Source organism: Eretmochelys imbricata, chromosome 3 (genome assembly GCF_965152235.1).
Source record: "Eretmochelys imbricata isolate rEreImb1 chromosome 3, rEreImb1.hap1, whole genome shotgun sequence".
Taxonomy (NCBI): domain Eukaryota; kingdom Metazoa; phylum Chordata; order Testudines; family Cheloniidae; genus Eretmochelys; species Eretmochelys imbricata.
This window is the reverse complement of record NC_135574.1, coordinates 142683357-142705649: the sequence shown is the minus strand read 5'-3', so window position 1 is coordinate 142705649 and position 22293 is coordinate 142683357. Positions and strand designations below refer to the sequence as shown.

General features: G+C 41.1%; 1 protein-coding gene and 1 long non-coding RNA gene across 5 annotated transcripts in view; one reads left to right on the top strand and one right to left on the bottom strand.

The window, feature by feature from the left end:
• Nucleotides 1-22293, bottom strand: part of SPAST (spastin) — a 61833-nt gene that overhangs the window by 11122 nt on the left and 28418 nt on the right. For all 4 annotated transcript variants that reach the window (XM_077813505.1, XM_077813507.1, XM_077813506.1 and 1 more), the window contains exons 8-15: nucleotides 16640-16714; nucleotides 13677-13748; nucleotides 13008-13083; nucleotides 12255-12346; nucleotides 10269-10348; nucleotides 7905-7947; nucleotides 7078-7157; nucleotides 600-670 (exon numbers count right to left, since the gene is read on the bottom strand). In XM_077813505.1, coding sequence (XP_077669631.1) covers nucleotides 600-670; nucleotides 7078-7157; nucleotides 7905-7947; nucleotides 10269-10348; nucleotides 12255-12346; nucleotides 13008-13083; nucleotides 13677-13748; nucleotides 16640-16714 — 589 coding nt within the window. The remainder of the gene's footprint in view (nucleotides 1-599; nucleotides 671-7077; nucleotides 7158-7904; nucleotides 7948-10268; nucleotides 10349-12254; nucleotides 12347-13007; nucleotides 13084-13676; nucleotides 13749-16639; nucleotides 16715-22293) is intronic.
• LOC144262984 (uncharacterized) overlaps nucleotides 1-22293 on the top strand; it is a 59545-nt gene that overhangs the window by 18121 nt on the left and 19131 nt on the right. The window lies entirely within an intron of this gene.

Sequence of the window (22293 nt, the reverse complement as noted above, 5' to 3'; positions counted from 1 at the left end):
ATGTCAAAGGCAGGACACTGAGGCAGCCACAACCCAACTTGATTGGGCTCATGTAATTCCATCATTCAACCTCAAATGGTCTTAACAGCTAAAAGCCAATTTTCATACATTCAGACAATCCCTGAATCAAGACAAATTCCCCCATGGCATCTCTTCCTGAAGACTACAAACAACCAATATGATCTGAACAGTTTTTTCACATTCAATTTATGAAGCAGGTGAAGAATGTTCTCTAATACAGACACCTGTAAGGGATATGGTCTAGTTAAGACGGAACTGATGCTAAACTTGGGAAGCACATCATTCCATGAGTGGAAGCATGGCAAACTGAAATGGTTCCGTCACCTGTTAATATCAAATGGTTCTTTTCATGACACTTGGAAACGCACTAAAAAGCAATGCGTGACAGTCTCCACTTTACCATGCACAGCAACACAAGACCCAGGATGTCATGGATCTATTCTGATTAATTTTGGAGATTTGAGAGAGAGAGATGGACAAATGATTAGGAAGACACAGCAACAGTATCTTTAATTTCCTGAAGAGGCTTTAAAAAAAAAAAAAAAAAGAGATACTATAGAAAAAGTCACACCACTTACCTCGAATAGGGCCCAGTGCCGCATCCTTTGCTAATGCAGTTAAGTCACTTCCTGAGTATCCATCTGTCATTCTTTGTAAAGGGGGAGAGGAGAGGGATAGAAAAACTTCCAATGATCTGCATCTTTATACATGGATATTACCAAAGACTGAAATAGTATTTCCCTCAGATTAAATGATTAGCTACGCACCATAATTAGTAAATTATATAAATGTTACTTCAAACACATTTCTCAACTGAAAATACTTTATCCATTAAAGTTTAATATCAGTATTAAATGTAAGTAGCATTTAGCAATCAAGTCTAGCAACTGGGATCTATTGCTGAACGCCATTTTAACACACACACACTTTTTCTTTAAACAACCTACTAGATTGTCAGCACTTTCTACTCTCAAATACTTGCCTAGGACTGTCCAGATATAGCTGTTGTGGCTTCTTCATATCACAATGACTAAATTCTAATGACAAATATTTTATGCCGTGCTTCTAGCCCATGACCAGTTTCTTTGGTGATCCAGTCTACAGTAGAACCTCAGGAGTTACGAACACCAGAGTTACAAACTGACTGGTCAACCACATTTGGAACCGTAAGTACACAATCGGGCAGCAGCAGAGAGACACAAAAACACAAAACAAAACACGAAAATACAGTACTGTGTTAAACGTAAATTACTAAAAAATTAAGGGGAGGTTTTAAAAAAAAGATTTGACAAGGCAACAAAACAGTTTCTGTGCTTGTTTCATTTAAAATTAAGATTGTTAAAGCAGCATTTTTTTTCTGCATAGTAAAGTTTTAAAGCTGTATTAAGTCAATGTTCAATTGTAAACTTTTGAAAGAACCACCATAACATTTTGTTCAGAGTTACAAACATTTCAGAGTTATGAACAACCTCCATTCCCGAGGTGTTCATAGTTGAGGTTCTACTGTACTTTGGGGACTGCTGCAGAAATCTCACCCAGACTAAGCTTGAAAAACATGGTGAGAACTGAAAGGAATCTCTGCATTTTTTAAAAAAAAAATGAACAGTTCCTATTTTGTGGCATGTTGTTGGGACACTTCACACATTGCAAGAAGTTTTCCCTTAAAACTTACAACCTTTTGTTGATACTGCAGCCAGATAAGTGAAAGTGTGTATATATGTATATTATAGAAAAATCATATTTTCAAACAAAATCACCAAATACTATCTGCCTATTTTATGGTTTTTTTTATACTGCTGCCCATTATGGTAGTATCTGAATGCCTTCTAATAGGCTTCATGGCATGTCTGACATTCTTCCTTTTGGGGAGAAAAAACACTGGGTAGGGTTTTTGCTTTTGTTTTATTTTTATTAATTTCCTTTTTCAGTTGGTAGGGGCATTATGTGTAGAAAGGCATCAGCATTGAGTGCTTCATTCTTAGGGTGATGAGGCTTTTTCTGAGAGGAAGGTTTTGCAGCATTTCCTAAAAACAGTCTTACTCTGGGGTCACCTGATGTCCTCTGGAAGTTTGTTCCACAGCTGAATCCTTTACATCAATAATGCTTTATCACAAGCACTTACAGGCTTTGTAACCTGAATTCTGCCAGAGAAGTGCAGCTGTCACTGTGGTTTCTGGATTGAAATTTGGTCTATAATTTAGCTCGACACTGATCCAATAACTGCTTTGAAAATGAGGACCAAAGCCTTAAACTGGCATCACAAGCTAACCAGGAAACAGTGGAGGGACTTCAGTTGAGGCTTCATGTGCTCACAGCAGCCTAAGCCACAAAGAAGGTGGGCAGTCCTATTCTGGACCAGCTGGAGCCTATGGACGGTCTTCACAATCAGATTCATAATGAGCTACCATAATCCAGCCTGGAGGTGACAAATGCATGGATTACTGTGTGCTGGTCCTTTTCTGGGAGGAAGAAACATTTCCTAATAAGATGGAGATCAAAAAAGGTAGCAATGCTGTTGGATCATATTAAAGAAGTTCTGTATTAAAATCACAAATGAGTTTGATTCCCCAGAGTTTAAATTCCAGGGTATTACTAATTAAGAGGTCTCTTGGTTTTTGGTACTGTTTCTCTCCCTCTATGTGTGAAACTTGCAAGCTGCTAATTGTGTTAGTCTAAGACAGAGTCTATTCTCAAAGCAATTCACAGAGAGAGAGACTCAAAGCAATACTCTAACAACAGAAACAGCACCCAGAGACTCCCCACCCTTTTGTTGTATTAACAATTGTGATTAAAATAGAGATAGAGGATGTATGTGGATGGATGCTTAGTGTGGATAATAACTGAACGTTCAGGGAGGTGCCAGCCTAAGAATCCAGTGTCCATCGGCTGAAGAAGGCGTCAAGTGGAAATAACCAGAGGACCCCCCGGAGGGCAGACTGGAATCCACCCAACAGCCTCAAGAATGGGAGAACCAAAGAACAAGATAACATCTTGGAGCTGTCAGGAATGTGCTATCTGCTGATTGATTCAGCAACAGCATGATGAAGCAATTCCCATAGACTGGCATAGGAAGAAATTCCTATAAAAATAGACTCTAAAAAGTGAGAACTTTGGGGTCTGATTCTGCAAACCAACTTCCAGGAGCATCAGATGAGCATCTGACAAGGCCCTGCTCCCTCCTCATGTCTAGGCCACCTGGCCAGTGGCTTGGCATGAGCAACTCTAAGGCTGGTAACTATGATAACAACCTTGCAGAACGTGTGTGTGTGTGTGTGTGTGTGTGAATATGAGATTGAATGGAATGTTATAACTATAATTCTTTCTGTATTCACAGTAAATGTGGTATTTTGCCTTTTTTCCTTTAAAAAGATCCTGCTGGTTTTTATTTTATTGGTATAACAATGCTACCCTGTCATCCAAGCTTAGACAGGCAAACAAACTTGAGGCTTTGCACCACTGTGATGAATAGGGGTCATATGCCTTCAAAGCACAATGGGAGACAATGTTCAGGATAACTTTTCAAAAGCTTTTTCCCTTTTTGACCAGCATCATTTTAGTCTTGCCTGTGTGCATCTTAAGCCAGTTGCTCTTCATTCAAAAGCAGATTTCTTGTCAGTGTTCTGACATTTTAGTAATGGCAGTGGGTGCATCAATTGAAAAGGAGATCTATAGATGCATGTAATTGGAATGCTGTTGGCAGCTGAGGCCATGGCAACTCAGTCTCTCCCAATGGTCTTACAGAGATGCTGGAGAGAAGGAGGAAGAATATGGGTACCTCTGTGACCCTGCACATGGGGGCCTTTGGAGAGGATAAGCAATTACCCAGTTACCACTCCAAGTTCTGCTGGAGAGGAACAACTGAGCCACAGTAGTGCTGAGCCATCTAGACATGTGATACATAACAGGAGTAAATACTTTAGAAGTGAACTGCAAAGCAAGAGAAATCATGTCCTTTACTGTTCATTTAAGAAATATAAAGATGGCACATAAGGTTTTTTTCTCCCCCCTCCTACAAAGGTTGAAGACAACATTCCTTTCAGTCTCCAGTCAGGGCTGGAAGAGCTGTACTTCAGGCTTTAGCATCATTCTCCAATTTAACCATTCAAGTGCTTCAAAAGATTTGCCGAAGTCATCAGTGAAAGAGAGGGAACCCAGAACTGGTATTTCCAGTGTGAAAAACAAGCAGATAAAAATAAAATCAATATTATATACTGAAAAGGAGCAGTAAAAAATAGAAACACTTTTTTGCTGTACCGCCCCACCTTTCAAAGGCAGCCATTAGAAATTGTCAAAAGGCACAATAATGGCCCATTAAAGGAGCTAGTTCATCCAATTTTCTGGAGGCACTGCACCCAATTACAATTTGTTTGTGGGTTGAAGAAGGTTTAGTAGAATTATAAAGTACTAAAGTGTAGGATAAATCCCAGTCACTTGCCAACCAAGGAAATGTGGCAAGTCACTCAAGTGAACAAAGTCGATAGTAGGGAATGGGATAGCACAAAGAATTTTTCAAAAAGTTGTGCTTAGTGATGTTTGCACATAGAATCTACAGTCACAGAACTTAACTTACAACCCCATTTTTTACTTCAGTTAGATACTAGTGCATCTGACATGGTTGAAGATAGTTTTCTGCAAGTGTGAATTAAGACGACAATAAATGCAACTTCATTGTGCTGCAAATTTAGGCGATGTTGCAGATATAAAATGGCTGATGCATACTAGCCCTGCTGAACACATGTGCATGTACCCCTCATGCACACACAAAAACGAAAGACTCAAACTAAGTTACAGTATTTAAATTCTTGATGCTCTGCACCTCACTCAGTTTTCCTCCTCCATGATCTACCAAGTAGTTTCTTTAGTATCTCAGAAGGAGAGAGGGTCTTTTCCCTTACATTAAGGAACATTTCTTATTTTCCTCTCCCTTCTCTACCTCCTGAATAGCATTCATAATGGAGTACCTAACCTCCAGAGGATGAGCACGTAGTAATATTGTGCGATCCATAAGAATTTTCACAATGGAAAGCACAAGTAACTTTTAGGTATTTTTCAATGCAAAATTTAAAATCTCAAAAACAGCAAAAAATATTGGAAAAGCTCTACACTTATGAGATCCTTGCTATTCTATGCTTAAAATTTCAGTATTGCCAACCCCAAAAATGCACAAGTCAGGAAAAAGCAAAACAAAAACCAATGAGATTTGTTTTCAACCTGAAATGCACAAAAAATGTAGAGCAGGTGCTCTCTTTAGTCAGCTGGGAAAGATGGGGCTCGCCTAGAGGTTGGGTGGGAAGGAGCTTGCCTTTGTTTCCTGTCTCCCTGCCCCAGGCACAGTGCTGATCAGCATGTTTCAACAGCAGATCTAGGTGGCGAGAAAACAGTTTGAACAGTACTCTCAAACAGCCTGACCGGGTGGTGGGGGGGTGGGAAATAGTGTTTTTCATATCTTCCAAAATGTGTGCAATTCATTCTCAATACGTTACAATTAGAAAGGGACATAAAAGGTTCTATGAATATATTGGGAACAAAAAGATGAAGAAAAAAGTGTAGGTCCTCTATTTATCAGGGAAGAAGAGCTAATAATGGACAAGGTTCAAGAAAGCAGAAGTGTTAAACAACTATTTTGCATCAGTCTTCACTAAAAAGGTAAATTGTGACCATTTGTTTAATATCAGTTAATGTTAACAAAGGGGAAGGAACACAGGCCAAAACAAGGAAGGTTACAGAATATTTAGATAAGTTAGATGTATTGAAGTCAGCAAGACTTGATGAAATTCATCCTACTTAAAGAACTAGCTGAACCAGTCTTGGAACTAACAGCTATTATCTCTGAACTCCAGGAGAATGGGTGGAGAAGGGCAAATGTAGTACTTATCTTCAAAAAGGGGAACAAAGAGGATATGGGGACAAAGTAGGCTTGGAAGGATTAAATTTTTATTGGTAAATGTTGGTGGGGTCTCACTTGGGGTCTGTTCTGGGTCCTTACTATTTAATATTTTCAATGATGATGATGAGTGAAAAATACGCTTATAAAATTTGCAGATGACAGCAAGATGGGAGGGGTTGTATGCAGTTTGGGGGACAGATTAGAATTCAAGGGGACTGATAAATTGGAGCGTTGGTCTGAAATCAACAAGATGAAATTCAATAGAGACAAGTGGAAAGTACTTCATTTAGGAAGAAAAATTAAATGCACAACTACAAAATGGGGAAAGACTGGCTAAGTGATAGTACTGCTGAAAAGGATCTGCGGGTTATAATGGAACAAACTGAATACAAGACAACGATGTGATGAAGTGGTGGAAAAGGCTCATATCATTCTGAGGTGTATTAACAGGAGCATCGAATACATGGGAGGTAATCGTCCTGCTCTACTCAGCACTGGTGAGGCCTCATCTGGAATACTGTGTCCAGTGATGCCACATTTTAAGAAAGAAGTGGATCAAATGGAGAGTGTGTCCAGAGAAGTGCAACAAAAATGATTAAACTTTAGAAAACCCGACCTATGAGGCAAGGTTAAAAAACTGGCATGTACAGTCTTGAGAAAAGACTGAGGGGAGGAACAGAACAGTCAGCAAAAATGTTAGAGCTATTATAAAGAGGATGGTGATCAACTGTTCTCCACATTCACCAAAGGTAGAACAAGAAATAACCTGCTTAATATGTGGCAAGGGAGATTTACGTTAGATATGAGGAAAAACTTTCTAAATAGAAGGATAGATAAGCATGGGAACAGGCTTCCAAGGGAAGTTGTGAAATCCTCATCATTGGAGGTTTTTAAGAACAGGTTAAACAAACATGTCAGGGATGGTCTAGGTCTAGCTATACTTGGTCTTGCCTCAGCGCAGAGGGCTGGACTAGATTATGATCTCTTGATGTCCCTTCCAGTCCTACATTTCTAGGATTTTAAGTACAGGCAAGGTTACAATTTCAATGTCCCTGATAACTAGCATTAGTTCTAAATGTAACTGACAGAGCAGTTGATATGAATGTTGTGGACCAGCAATATTGTTAGCAGACCAGCAATATTGTTAGGAGAACTATCCAAGTACTTACCTAGCTAGCTGTGCAAGCTCTTTTTGGGTCAATGGACTTCCTTGCTTGCTTAAAAGATTTTTTAGTAAAATCAATCTTGTCTGAAAAGAAGCATTTATCAGTTGTAAGTTCACATACAAAAACTTATCTATTAGAAGATATAAAACAAAAATATATGGCATGTTTCTGTGAATTCAGAAGCCTATATGTATGATATTTGTAGTACTTTTGACTATGATGTACATGTCAATACTTTCTTTTAAGGGGTCATATGGATTTAGTATTCATGAAATTGAGGGTCCCATTGGTTCCAGCCAGGCACTGTACAATCACGACAACTAAACTACAATCTTGATCAGACACACTTCTGCTGCTGCTGCTAAAATAGCAAACAGTGCTAATAGGTTTTTTTTGTTTTAGTGTTGAAGAACTGCTAAAATTAGGCCACACAATTTTTTAAACTTTTGCATGAAATAATTTCATGTCAAACCAAACATACCGGCTGTTGCAGTATTCTAGGCATATCAAAACATGTCCTTGTCTGTTTAATCAGCACACTGCCTATACAACAGCAAGCTACCCAGAAGGAGAGAGCAGTTACTAGCAGATTTGATTCTACTAAGTACATCAAAATGTAATAACAAATATTCGCCGGAGTGGTATAAACTTACCATACTAGCCAAAGTGAATTAGTGGACACCACTAAGTCACAAAATTCAGTAATTTGCAATAAATCTACCAATCATTAGGGCAAATTAACAAGATTCTATAATATATTTTCTTGTTTTTCCTATATAACAGGATTTTAAGAACTCTCAGAAAGAAATGCACACAAGGCATACACTTACCTCTTCATTTGGTAAAGACACATACACGCGTTTGGTGAATCGTCTGCAAAAAAAAGAAAAAAAAAGTAACATTTTAATACTTCAGAAGAACTAGCTGGTAAAAGCTGACATTTAATAAAAATACATATTTTATGCCCATGCCACCAACACTAATTTTTTTTTTGCTATCTATGGTAATTAACTAAAGAAAACTTAGATAGGGAATAGCAAATTTGAAATCCTTGCCCTTGACTGAGGCAGTCCAGGATGTAGCTAGATAAGAAGCAAAAAGAATGTCTGGCATCAGAGAAAGGTATATAAATATTATAACTATATCAAGTTAAAAAAAAAAAAAACAATCCTGGCACTAAAATAATTTATCTCCTCACAAGGGTAGGTGCAATAAAACAAGACCTAGTTGGGTCTTGTGGAAGCTATTCCCATGAGGATGGCACCTGGAGAATAAGGGGAGTTTTTGAGACACCTTCCATGATGTTGTAATATGCAGACAGTTGTACTTGAGATTTGTAACTTTTGTGTTATGTCCATTTTCTAAATAATAGAAACTTTACATAGCCTGAACCCCACCACACTATTTAATACTCTATTTATCTAGAAGCTTATTCTGGTGCAGGAAGGTGCGGTTTGCACTATCCAGATTGAATTTTGCCTACTGTATTTTACCACCAGTGAAAAAAATCTCTCCTTCAGTATGGTATATGCATATTCCCACTCGCAGGAGACTAACAAGTAGTACAGCCGCTTAGGAAGGTGGGCGGAGGGCCAAATTGAGTGTGGGGTGATAAAAAAGGTCTGAATAAAACTCCAGGTAGTAGCCCTGCAGATTTTAAAGGTACAAACATGCCATTGGTGCTACCTTAGCCCTGATGAAACTCTTACGGGAAGAAGGAATGATTTGCTTGTAGCTTTTAATATGTTCATGGATAACGTCTCCCTACAAGGATTCCAACGACTTTGCAATACTTCAGATCAGACTCTCCAGCCCAAGCTGGTAACATCTATCCCTACAACCATCAGTGACAGAATGAATAGAACATCCTTTTTAACGTATTCTCATATTGTCCACTATTGCAGAATCTTTGGAGTCTTTGAAAATGTTGAGGAATGTAATTCATTTTCAGAGTAATTTGTAGGGAGCCAGTGAAGTCAAATCCGCATTTCTCAGCGTAGCATGAGAGAGGTGTAAGTGGGAGATGCCATGCTACAAAGCAGAGGTTCTCAAACTGTGGTCCACAGACCACCAGTGGTCTGCGAGCTCCAATCAGGTGGTCCACGGATAGTTCCCTCTAAGGTGCGTGCCTAGGCGGCAGCACACAAGAGCATGAAGGGCCATCCACCTAATTAGTGGAGCCTCGCAGGCGTGCTCCACTAATTAGGTGCCTGGACCCTAGAGAAGATGCACATGTAAGGTGAGGTGGTGGACTTGGGGGGGAATACGGGGTAGGTGGAAGGGGGCAATGGGGTGAGAAGTGGGGGTGCGGGGGAATTTGGGATGTGCAGGGCTGTGGCGGCCAGAGAAAGAGACGACTTTCCCCATCTCCAGGGCTGTGGCTGCTGGGGAAAGACGGCCCTCCTTCCCAGCCTCAGCTCTACGGCAGGGGAGAGACTCCCCCACCTCCTTCCCAGTCCCAGTTCGGGGGCTGCCACAGTGGGGGAGAGAGGGCACATCCATTGCATTAGAAAGGTAAGACTACTGATATTAAAATATGAGTTGTGTGCTTTTATTTGTAGAACAAAAAAATGTTTATTATTAAGGTTTTTGGGTTTTTTTTTTAATATAGTGCTTTTATCCAAAGTGCTTTACAATAGTTAGCTAATGGTACAAACAACATTTGGAAAGATCATTAAGTGGTCCACCAAGACCCTCAACAATTTTCAAGTGGTCTGTGAAAAGAAAAGTTTGAGAACCACTGTTATAAAGGATTCTTAAGAATCTGAAACGAGGCCTCCAAGGTCCTACAGCTATTGAGGATACCATGCCTCCAAATGTCCAAAAGAGAAATTCAGTGCTGCTTCTATGAAGAAGGGTCTATAGAAGAGACTTTCTGCTCAGTTTATCCTTAGGCCCAGAGAATGGAACAGATGAGTGAGATGAAAGGATCTGAAAGCGTACCGCTTTAAGACCATTCCAAGCTGATGGCACTAAAGGCACAACTCACTCAAAAGGGAATGCTGAGGCACTTCTTTAAAATAAGCATTCAGTATTTTGTTAATATTTACCACCAACAACTCTAGCAAATTTCAGTCCAATACAATTTGAAAAGTGCAAGATACTTAACTGTGAAACTTGTATTTCATAACAGAAACTAATTTAAGTGCAACTGTGTCCTTGAACATATATTAAAAGGGGCATAATTTAGGTACCTGAGAACAGCATCATCCAGCTCCTGTGGCCTATTAGTTGCCCCCATTACAAGTATTCTGTCCTCTCCAGAAGACTGTACCTATAATGTTGTAAAGCAAGAGTAACGTAAATTGAAAACTTAGAAACAATGCAGTAAACTGTAAAAAGACTGAAGTACACTGATTGGATGTTGATACTAAATGCTTATGTTTGTGCGTGTGTTGGCTTTATGTTATCCACAGAATTTTCTGCCTAGTTTGCGGTTTAAAAAACAAAACAAAACAAAAACAAACAACCGATATATTTAAACTCCATCTCAGTTTTCCATAGCAGCATCTGGTGTCCAAAATAAGTGCCATAACTAGGACTGGCAATTAGAACATATAGTCTTGGAGAATTTTGATATTGTGAGTGCTCTAAGTTAAAAAGTAAACAGGCTTACTTTACTATCTTTACTGTTTTAAACGAAGTCAAATTTTACTGCCACTCAGAGCAGTGAAACTACACTGAAACGTATAGAGGAGAGGAAAATTGAAATGTAGGTCTAAAACTCAGGAACTTCTATAATAGATCAGACCAATGATCAATCTAATCTAGTATCCTGACTGACAGTGGCCAGTGCCAAATATTTCAAAGTAGATAATTATGCAATAGCCTACCCACAGAGAAAGTTTCTCCTAAGTCCCTCAGTTATGAGGTTGATTTATGACAAAGCATGAAGGTTCATATCCCTTCCATTTTTTTTTTTTTTTTTAAATCTACCTAACTAGGGATGTTTCAATTATCCATATGGCTGTCTGGTTCCCTTTTAGAATCCTGTGAAGCTCTTGGCCTCAATAATATCTGATGGCAATGAATTCCACAAGAACATTATGTGAAAGAGTACTTCCTTTTATAAGTTTCAAATTTTGATGCCTTTTAATTTTGTTTAATATTTCTTATTTTTGTATTATAAAAGGATAAATGGGAGAACTCTATCTTCTCCATACCATTAATCACCTTACATACCTCTAAACTAAAAAGTGTCCAAACCTTTTCCAGCCATATTTATATGGAAGTTTTTCCATGCCTTTAATAATTTTCACTGTTTGTCTCTGAACCACGCTGTTTCTGCTATGTTGTTGAGACAGAGGATTACAATTTAACTCATATTCCACTGCAGGGTTTGCCATTATTTATATCAATGGCATTCTAATTTTTATTGGTTTTCCATCTCAATGACAATTTGTCTCAGTGTAAGGAATGAAACCAACATTCCTTATGTGTGCTGCATTTTTCAGTAGAAGCTATAATCTTGGTTTGTTTGCAGTTTTCCATAATCCAAATTAATATTTACTATAATGTATAATACCCAGAAAACAAGCCTCCTTATAACAGTTTCATAGTTGCATATATCAAAAATCTAAATTAATGATTAGCCAGAAGCCTCCTTTTTCCTCCAAGTCCCACATTTCCAAAAGCTCAGACTCCATTAGGAGGGAAAGACACACCCCTGAACAGCAAAAAGGCAATATAGTTATATAATCCTTTTTCACCATGACTATTTCTAGAGATGCACGCTATATAAGTGGGGTGTAGGCCCAACATTGAACCTGAATGTCTCCTCCAACGGCTTAAACTCTCATCAACCCACAACAGTAGTGCTGGGTTCTTCGTCCTGCCCAAGAAATGAATTCCTTCCCTCATAGCTTCTCTGCCGTTACTCCCACCACTTACCCATCTTCTCTTCCCCAGCCATGCAATACTAGAGTCCACCCACAGCTCCTCCCCAGGTGTCTATCACCATCCTCCCTGCTCAAAGACTGAACTCTCCATGGTGCTCCAGTTCTTTACTGGGAAAAAGGTAGAAGATGTTTGCTAAGAAGTATTTTTATTGCTGTTCAAGGAAATAAAGGAGAGGATACTTAACTGGTGGACCTTAACCCCATTAGCATAACATTAGCAGCTTTCATTGGCCCCCCCATCATTGTATTAAGTAACAACAATACTGTAATACTGATACTTACGCCATCAAATTCTATTAAAAATTCTGTTTTTAGACGCCTACTAGCATCATGTTCACCTTCTCTTCTTTCGCATAAAAGGCTATCAACTTCATCTAAAAAGAAAAAAGTCTTAGTTTTAAAGTTTCAGCCAGTGAGATAGCTAAACATCAAGGTTTTAATTCAACTATTATTTTGCTAGTGTGGGGCTCCAATAAGAGGTCTTATCTTTATTCTTCAGGAGGCAGACAAACTTTGGCAAAGTTAAAAAAATATTTGTACAGGTGTTAAAAGTGCAAGGCCCAGTGGCATCAGTAAAGCATCACTGATTTGACATCATCTGACAGGACAGGAATTTTGTATGCATTCTGTCATCTGTGGGTAATAAACCCCAAGTTTTCAAATAGGATGAGAAAATAAATGCAAAACATTGTCATAGCTCTGTACTGCAGGTAATATATAAAAATGCACTAAAATAGAATCTTTGCATGCAAGGTTATCATAGGACAATTCTTTTGTTAGTTAGTTAAGCTTTTCCTAGATTACTGGATACTAGGGCAGAATGGGGAACACGCTCAAGTGAAACATGCTCCCCAAATGAAATACCAATTAAGGAGCAAGTAATCACTGATGCAGAGAGATCCCCTATCTTGTTATGTCTTGCATTATTACTGGGACAAGTGAGCCTCAAATATAGAGAGCACTTTAGTTTAAAAAGATTTTATTTTGCAAAAAATATATATACAGATCTTACTAACCAAACATTAAAGGTCTTACCTATAAAAATTATAGATGGCTGAAGTTCTCTGGCTACTGCAAAAAGAGCACGCACCAGTTTCTCTCCCTCACCTACCTAAACAGGTCAAGTATTTTTCAAAACAAATATTACAAAAAAGTCAATAAGCAACTGTTCACAAACACAAGATTTGCATGAACCATTCCCATACCATGGATAAGCAAACCACTAGTTCAGCACTAAGTGGTGAAACACCCTGCCTTTTTCCACACAAAAAAATATGAAAACTTCACTAATGATTCTGGCTGGAAATATTAAAGGAGCATAAGGGAGTTAAGTGCCTAAATCACAATGAAATTCAAAGCAAGTTGGGCTCTCTTGAAAATCACAGCTTTTATACTTAAATAAAAATATTTCCACAGGAGTGCAGGAGTTTGCTCAATAATGAAGAGTCAATTTCTGAAACTGCTATTTTGTGTTTGTTAGTATCAAATACACTTTTCAGTATAATGCATCATCTAGTGTGCGGACGTGTGGAGGATTTTGGCTTAACGAGGCTAGTGGATGGAGGCAGCACCCTCCCATGGCACAGGATATCCCCCTCATAGTCATCAAAAATATCAATGTATTAGCCCTACAAGTCTGTCAGATAGTCAAGAGCCTAATGTATTAGCATTAAGAAACCAAAACCATTAGCAACTATTACTTACATATTTTGAAGTTAGGCTTGCAGCACTTATGTTAAAGAAGGTTGCATTTGATTCTGCAGCAACTGCTTTGGCCTGAAAAACAATGAATCTCTTATTAACGGTAGGCAAGTTTAGGATTTAGAATAAACTTAACAAGACAATAAGTATAGTGTATGAAGAAAAATAGAATATGATGTAACAGAACTTTAGCTAAATCTGGATCTTGTATAAGATATAAAAATCAGTATGCCTCATGAACAATTTGTGAATCTCTGCTAAGTCAGTTAAGTAGGCATAACTACTACTAGAGGGAAACTTGAGAGTTTAGGTCATTCAGATATCAGTTGCTCAAACTGGTACTACTCCTAGAGAATTAGGATGGTCTTTGCCCAGTTTCTTCAAGAAGTTATAACATAAAACTTTAACCAGATGATTCAGTAACTAAAACCAAACTAGTGCATATACTTTAAGGCAGTGGTCTCCAACCTCTTAAGCACAAGATCACTTTTCCAATTTAAGTGCAACCCAAGATCTATCTCAAAGAAAACGTAGTAATCACACAAACCCAAACACCCTTACCCCGCCCCATCCCTTACCCAAGGCCCTGCACTGCTCACCATCACCCCAGAAGCTCTGGGCTGGGGCAGAGGGGTTAGGAGTGTGGGAGGGGCTCCAGGCTGATCATGGGGCAGGGGATTCGTGTGCAGGAGGGGGTTTGGGCTCTATGAGGGAGTTTGGGTGTAGGAGAGGGCTCAGGACTGGGGCAAGAGGTTGGGGTGCAGGAGGGGATGTGGGGGGCTGGCTCCGGGAGGGGGCTCAAGGCTTGGGCAGCAAATTGGGATGCAGGGTGTGGGCTCTGTGAGGAGGCTGGGGCATGGGGTTGAGGTGCAGGAGGGTGTGTGGGGTGCAGGCTCTGGGAGGGGGTTGGGATGTGGGAGGATCAGGGATGGAGTGCTGGTTGGGGTTCAGGGCTGGGGCAGGGGTTCAGGCTCCAGCTGGGTGTCACTTAATTCAGGCGGCTTCCAGGCAGCAGGGCTAAGGCAGGCTCCCTGCCTGCCCTGGTCCCACACTGCTCCCAGAAGCGGTCGGCATGTCCAACAGCAGCTCCTAGGTGTGGGGAGGGGAGGGGGAGGAGGAAGGGAAGAAAGGGAGCGGGGCAAGGGGTCTCTGCACACTGCCCTCATCTACAGGCACTGCCCCCACAGCTCCCATTGGCCAGGAATGGAGAACCGCAGCTAAAGGGAGCTGCGGGGGCAGTGCCTGCAGGCAAGGGCAACACGCAGAGACCCCTTGCCCCTCCCCACCAGGAGCGGCGTGGAGCCAGGGCAGGCAGGGAGCCTGCCTTAGCTCCGCTCCACAGCCACACCGTTAGTGGCCAATTTCACGGTTTGGCTGTAGAAGGGTTGGCAACCCTAGACTGAGATCGACTATCAGAAGCTCCACAATTGACCAGTTGATCGCAATCTACCGGTTGGTGACCACTGCACTAAGGTATACACCACTGAGTCCGACTTAAAAGAATTTTGTTCTGACAGTTTCTGAAATGCCTAGATGCACAAGCTGATGCACTACAAGCACGCATCAACCCTTGTGTCCTGAATGAACCACAAGTCACTCTACTCGACAGAATAGGAAGAAACTTCAGTCAGGCAAAGTTGTCATCTATGGAGTTTGCATTTCTCTGAAGCATCTACACAGACCACTTTTAGATAGGTGCTAGTTGTACAAGTGGTCTAATCCACCATTGCAATTCACATCCACTGTACTTAGAAAATATACTAAAAAAAGAGTGCAATTGGCATGACTGTACTTGTTAAAAGTGTAAAGGCTAAATCAAGTTAGATGCCAATATTTAATATATTTAATTTTTAACTCATTTGCAATATTAGTTGGATGATTAGTTTCACTAATTTAGTTTAATAATATTATTTTTCTCTCACCTATGTAGCAAGAGAGGCAATCTTCAGAGGAAAACTGGGAAGGGGAGAAAAGCCACTTCTCAGTGGAAGTTCACAGTAAGGGAAGGAGTGGGGGGAGGGGACTTTCCTCCCTTTCTATCAGTTGTACTCTAATCATACTGGAATAAAAGGAAGACTTATGACCAGGAAACTGGAGTATTGCACCTGATCAGTACAGAGCCAGTCTCTGTATGTTTTACTCCATGGAATGCATCAGTCAAATATTGAGTTAGTGGTTGAGAATTCATTTTTATATATAGTTTTAAAATTTAGTTCAGTGGCCAATTGAATATTATGCTTAGCAGACTGCCTCATTCTTATGCATACAAAAATATTACCTACTGCATTCATTTTAAAAAGTGAATTTAGGATCTTAAGATGAAAGTTACATATTTTAATCTTTATTTTAAAATGTATTTTATTTTTATACTAAAATTATGTTCTATGTTTATAACAGAGTAGAGGTTTTTTTTTTAAACAGATTATATAAAATTAAATAATTATGTGCGATATCTCATGGTAGAAAGTTTTAATCGGTATAGTCCAGTAGGACAGCATTGCTTCTAAGTAGTCGCCATTTAAATCAACCTTTCACTTGTGTAACAGTGTTAAATTACAGTGAAACATCAGAAAATTCAGAAGTAAAGGTTCCACATTTGTTAGCTCAGCCACATTGCATATGCAGAGAGTATACAGTTTATGTCAGACAATAATAGCCACCAAATGCATTTCCTAATCTCATTCACTGCATTCAGCCCCTGCATTGAATGAGGTAAGTCATTCAGTACACAAATTCTCACTTTCTTCAGTGAAAGGAATTGCTTAGAAAGAAATTAGTTACTTGTAAACAGAAGCCATCTACTAAATAAAAATATAGAACTGTTACTAAATAGCACTGGATCACAACAGCACAATTTAGGAGATCCCTGTGGAGGATTTCTCAATTTCATAGACAAGAAAAGCAAAAATTCCTGAGAACAGTTTATATCTAGAGTTCCACCAAATAAGACACAGTAATTTTCTCACCAGCATAGTCTTCCCATTTCCTGGTGGGCCAAACAGCAATAATCCACGTGGAGGAGCTCTAAGTCCTGTAAATAACTGAGAGAGATACTGCATTAGAGTAAACGCTTTGGCAGGGTTACAAATATTGCAACTAAGCATGAGATTCTATAAAAAAAAAATCAGTAGTTTTCTAGAATATAGCTTTTTAGTTCCTTAAAACTAGAGCTCCATTTTCCATAATGAAACATACTGTACTCAGTACAATATTTCAGGGCTCACTACAATCCTGAAGATACCATAAAGACAGCCTATCTTAAAAGGTAGAGACTTCATGGTGAATACCACAAAAATTACAAAAAGGTATTGAAAAAGTTAAGCCAAAGTACAATTGTGCTTTGGAAATATAAAAACAAAAATGTAGAAATAGTGACAGCAGAAAAGACATTCACAGCATTGCTGAAAACTAATTGAAGCAAAAATAATGTTTTAGTGCAAATATGAAATTTAAAGAAATGAAAGGGAGGAATTGGCAAAAGTGTACAATTATGCAACCAGGACCTATATTGCATACAACATGTTCCAGTTCTTAAGACTCTCCCACAGTAAGGTTATCTAGAAAGTCTGAACACCAAAATAATCTGAAAGCACTATGCTCTGTTGCAGCCTTAAAGTTATGGCCCTACCAAAATCATGGCCCTGAAAAATGAGACACGGACCATGAAATCTGGTCTCCCCCTTGAAATCTGGTCCAGGGTGAAAGTAATTTAAAAGGATTTACCGGTATGCCGGAGTCCTGAGCTGGGGCGGGGCCTCAACTAGAAGAGGCGGGGCCTTTAAAGATTTAAAGGCCCCAGGGCTCTGGCTGCAGCTGGGCGCCTGGTGCCTCTAAATCACCCCCAGAGCTCCCAGCTGCACAGGCAGCTGGGAGCCCCAGGGCTCAGGGGCAATTTAAAGGACCCGTGGCTCCAGACACTGCTACTGCAGCGGTGCTCTGGGCCCTTTAGGGCACCGCCCGAGCCCCGCTGCCAGAGTCCCGGGGTAGTGGCTGCAGGGCTCAGGCAGCGCTTTAAAGGGCCCAAGGCTCCGGCCGCAGCAGGGAGCCCTGTGCCTTTTAAATCGCCAACCTGGGGAAGCCGGACTGTACAAGCTTACTTTCACCTCTGAATCTGGCTATGGTAGTGGGATTGTGGTATTGCCACCCTTATTTCTGCAATGCCTTAAGAGCTGGGTGGCCAGAGAACAGCTGTTACTGGCCAGGCACCCAGCTCTGAAAGCAGCTCCTCTGTCAGAAGCAGCGCAGAAATGAGGGTGGCATGGTATGGGTGTGTGTGGGGGGGTGTCATTTTTGGGGGGGGGGCAGAGCCAGACTTATGAGTGGGCGACCTGGGCAACCACCCAGAGCGCTGTGGTCTGGGGGGGGGGCCAGGGCACAATACCATGGTCACCCCCCAACACACCCACACACACACACACAGAGCCAAGGCCCCTTTAACTCCTGAGTAGTGGGCCTGGAGCTGGTGGGGGCAAGCCAAGGCTGGGGGCACCTTGCCCAGGGGCTCCTACCGTGCACCAGACTCCAGCTGCTAGTCTTGGGCAGGTTGGGGAGGGACAGGACTTTCTCTTCCCCTGAACAGGCTGCTCCTGGGGCCGGGTCACACCCACCCCTGAGAACCTCCCCTGACTGCAAGAAGCTCCATGGCTGCTGGCTGGGAAACCAGCTCTGAAGGCAGTGCTGCTACCAGTAAGCAGTCTAGAAGTAAGGGTGGCAATACCGTGACCCCCTAAAATAGCTCTGCAACCTCACCCACCCCAACCTCCTTTTGGGTTGGGACCCCCATGGTTACAACACCATGAAATTTCAGATTTAAGTATCTGAAACTGTGAAATTTAAGTTTTTTAAAATCCTATGACCCTGAATTTGCTAGGGTCCTATTTAAAATCCTTCCAGTGAAACAAAGTACCAATTTAGAGATTCAATGATTATTGAAATTCCTATAAATTTGTATTGACCCCTAAAACTAAGAACAACTTCCCTAATTTACACTGACTAAGTTATTTTGCCTCTGGTTAAGGAGAAAAGAAAGTACATACTTTGAATTTCTTGTGCTATATTCAATCTTGCAGAAATTAGTAGTTTTAAACACGGTTAACCAGTATTCTCTGGTTGAGTTTAAGCCAGGCATAGTTAGAGATTCTGTGGTGCTGGGGGAGCTGTAGCCTACAGCCTATGAGGTACTGCCATCCTCCCCAACATGGTTCAAGAGTGGGAGGCAGGGATGTAAAGTTGGGCCTACTGAGTGGGATATTAACACCTCCAGAGGGAGGGTGAGACGCTGGTTTCTCAAATGAGCATTTAAAAAGAAAGTTTCAAGGTCTTGGTTGTGTGTAGATGGGTTAGAGTGAAGCAAGTGAGTGGACAGAAAGAGGAAATTTGTATATGAAGTCATGGATGAAAACAAAGAAGGGACTGGTATTGGAGAAGCAAAGGATAAGACTAAAATCTTGTCTAGACAGTGCCAGAAAAGCACGCCACAGGGGCATAATTTGTAAAGTGCGTTACCATGCTGTGCTCTAAACAGTGGTGAAAGTAACTTAAAGGACTTACCGGTACTCCAGAGTTCTGTGAAGGGGAAGGGGCCTCAACCAGAAGGGGTGGGGCCTCAACTGGAAGAGGCGGGACCTTTAGAGCCCCAGGCCCTTTAAATTGAGATTTAAAGGGCCCCAGGCTCCAGCTGCGGTAGTGGAGGCTGGGGGCCCCGGGCCCTTTAAATCACTACCAGAGCTACCAGCTGCAGAGGCAGCTGGGAGCCCCAGGGCTCAGGGTCCATTTAAAGGGCCTGGGGCTCCCAGGTGCTGCTACCGCAGCGGAGCCCCAGGCCCTTTAAATTGCCGACGGTGCCCCGGGGGACCCAGGTGCTGCCACGACTGTGGGGATCTGGCCGCTGCTACCGCTCCGGGCCCTTTAAATTGCCGCCAGAGCCCCGCTGCCGGAGCCGGCCAAGATTTAAGGGGCCCGGGGCAGTAGCGGCGGCCAGAGCCCCAGGCCCTTTAAATCGCCGTCTGACCCCTGCTGCCGAAGCCCTGAGTAGCAGTGTTGGGGCTCCGGCGGTGATTTAAAGGGCCAGGGGCTCCCAGCCACTGCTACCACAGCAGAGCCCCAGGCCCTTTAAAATTGCCGCTGGAGCCCAAGGGATCCCGGCCGTCTCCGCCACCTGGGGGCTCCAGCAACAATTTAAAGGGCCCAGGGCTCCAGCTGCTGCAGGGAGCCCTAGGCCCTTTAAATTGCCACCTGGGGAAGCCGGTCCAGTATGGTGTACTGGCTTACTTTCACCTCTGGCTCTAAGTGCCCTGTGAAGACCCTGCTAGGTACCTAGTTTGTGTTTACATTTACATCAATGAAAACTAGTTACTGTTCAGAACACACCAGCATGGTCTACATGGGGCAGTTGGAGCACAACATGTTAGAATGCTCTGCATATGACACCCCTCTGAAGCCCTTTGCTATGCTATAGACAAGCCCCAACAGAATAAGGAAGTGGAGGGGAGGACAAAATGGGAAAGAGTTCAAGAAACAGAGGGATAAGCAAGAGGTCAGGCAACCCAAGAATAGGAGACTAGAAAAAACTGGAAAACAGAGCAAAGAAAAAAAGGTTAAGAAAGATCCTAACAGAAATAGTCATTGGTCACAAACATGAAAAACTACCTCAGGCTACATTTACACTGAATTTCAGGAAATTCCCCCACTATAGATCTATCAGCAGCTCTTCCTCTGGTGGGAGTGCTAGTGTAGATGAACTGCAGGTATTTTACCAGCATATTTAAACCGTCTCCTCAAAATAAAAAAAATGCTAGCAGCCAGCCAAAAATGCTTACCATTTCCTCTGTTGCTAGCACTGGTAAAGTTGTATCTATGTTACAAATAGTGTGTGTGTGTGGGATGGGGGTGGTGATTCTCAGTGTAGACAGGGCAACAGCAACATGGAGAAGCAAAGGAGAGGTAGAGAAGGACTTAAACTATTTAATATAACAAAAAAGAAAGTTGGGGGGGGGTCAGTATTATTTCTTAACATTACTTTGAAGACAACCATTTAATTCAGAAAACACACAAAACCTTAAGCACACTGAGCTTCCTCTCCTGAACAAGCTGTGCTGAACAACTCGCTATTAGCATTTTGTACCAACAACCATTACAGCTCTTTTCTCACCTGCCACCCCTATTAAAAATTAGTTCAGTAGATGGGTCTACAGTTCCTGTACTTGCAAATCAAACCCAGTTCACTCCCATTTTCAGCATGTATTTTTTAAATAAGAAGACAGGAAAAAAATCAAATATGATCTGAATAATCTTGTCATCTAAAACAGATTATAAATCAAAACAAAAAAGAGATACTACCCATTGTGGGAAAGGGCAGACAAAACCTTAGATAACAATCAGACAAAGAACAAATGCTGCCAGAAACATGCCAGAAACATCCTCAGTGTCCGTTAGACATAGAATTGAAAGATATTTGCAAGAATCTGAAACCTTGCCAACATGAAAGTCACCAAAATGAATCATTTCCCTTCTAAAGTCAACAAAATATAGAACTAGTAAAAACACACGGACTATTTCTTTAAACACAAATAATGACCACCAATGTTTTAATAAAAATCATTCTGTTCTATATTTGAAATACGAGGTCTGCATTTCACACTTTGAAGGAGACATAAGAATCAGTGCATCCTCCCCATTTCATTTGAGCGGAAAGCAAAACTGTAGCTCCTGGGAAGCCACTATTTAAGTTCTCCCCCCAAAAAATCTAGCCAAGATCCTCCACTAAAGGAAGGGAAAGTGAGGCTCTGCTACTCCAAAATGTAAAAAAACCAAACAGAGAAAAGATTTACAGAAATAAAGAAACTAGAGAGAGCCTCACATCACAGCAGTAGTAGTATAGGGTCCAATCATTATTTTATTTTCGCAATAAGGGTTGTTCCTTCATGCCCAACCCAGATTGCAGAATGGAGTCTGCTGGGGCTGGAGTAACATCCCAGCACATGCCACAGTGATAGCTCTCCTTCGTTAGGGAGGCAGCCATTGGTTAGTTTCCAGTACAGTAGAATCTCAAAGTTACAAACACCTTGGGAATGGAAGCTGTTTATAACTCTGAAATGTTCGTAACTCCGAACAAAGTGTTATGGTGGTTCTTTCAAAAGTTTACAACTGAACATTGACTTAATACAGCTTTGAAACTTTACTATGTGGAAGAAAAATACTGCTTTCAACCATCTTAATTTAAATGAAACAAATGCAGAGTTTCCTTACCTTGTCAAATTTTTTTTTTTTTAAAACCTCCCCTTAATTTTTTTAGTAATTATAAGACAGTACTGTACTGTATTTGCTTTTTGTTGTTGTCTCTGCTGCTGCCTGATTGTGTATTTCTGGTTCCAAACAAGGTGTTTAGTCCACCATTCAGTTTGTAACTCTTGTATTTGTAACTCTGAGGTTCTAATGTACTTCATTCAAGTGCTGAGACTGGCCAGCAGTGTCCACCAGTGTCCACCAGTAATGAACAGCAGCAGATGGAAGTGGCCTTTTTTGAGACACTCTTCACTGCTAAAAACCTAGCACTACACCACTGCTGCTCTGAATTTCTGGCATTGGCGTAGGCCTCTGGTATTGGCGTAGGCCGGGAGTG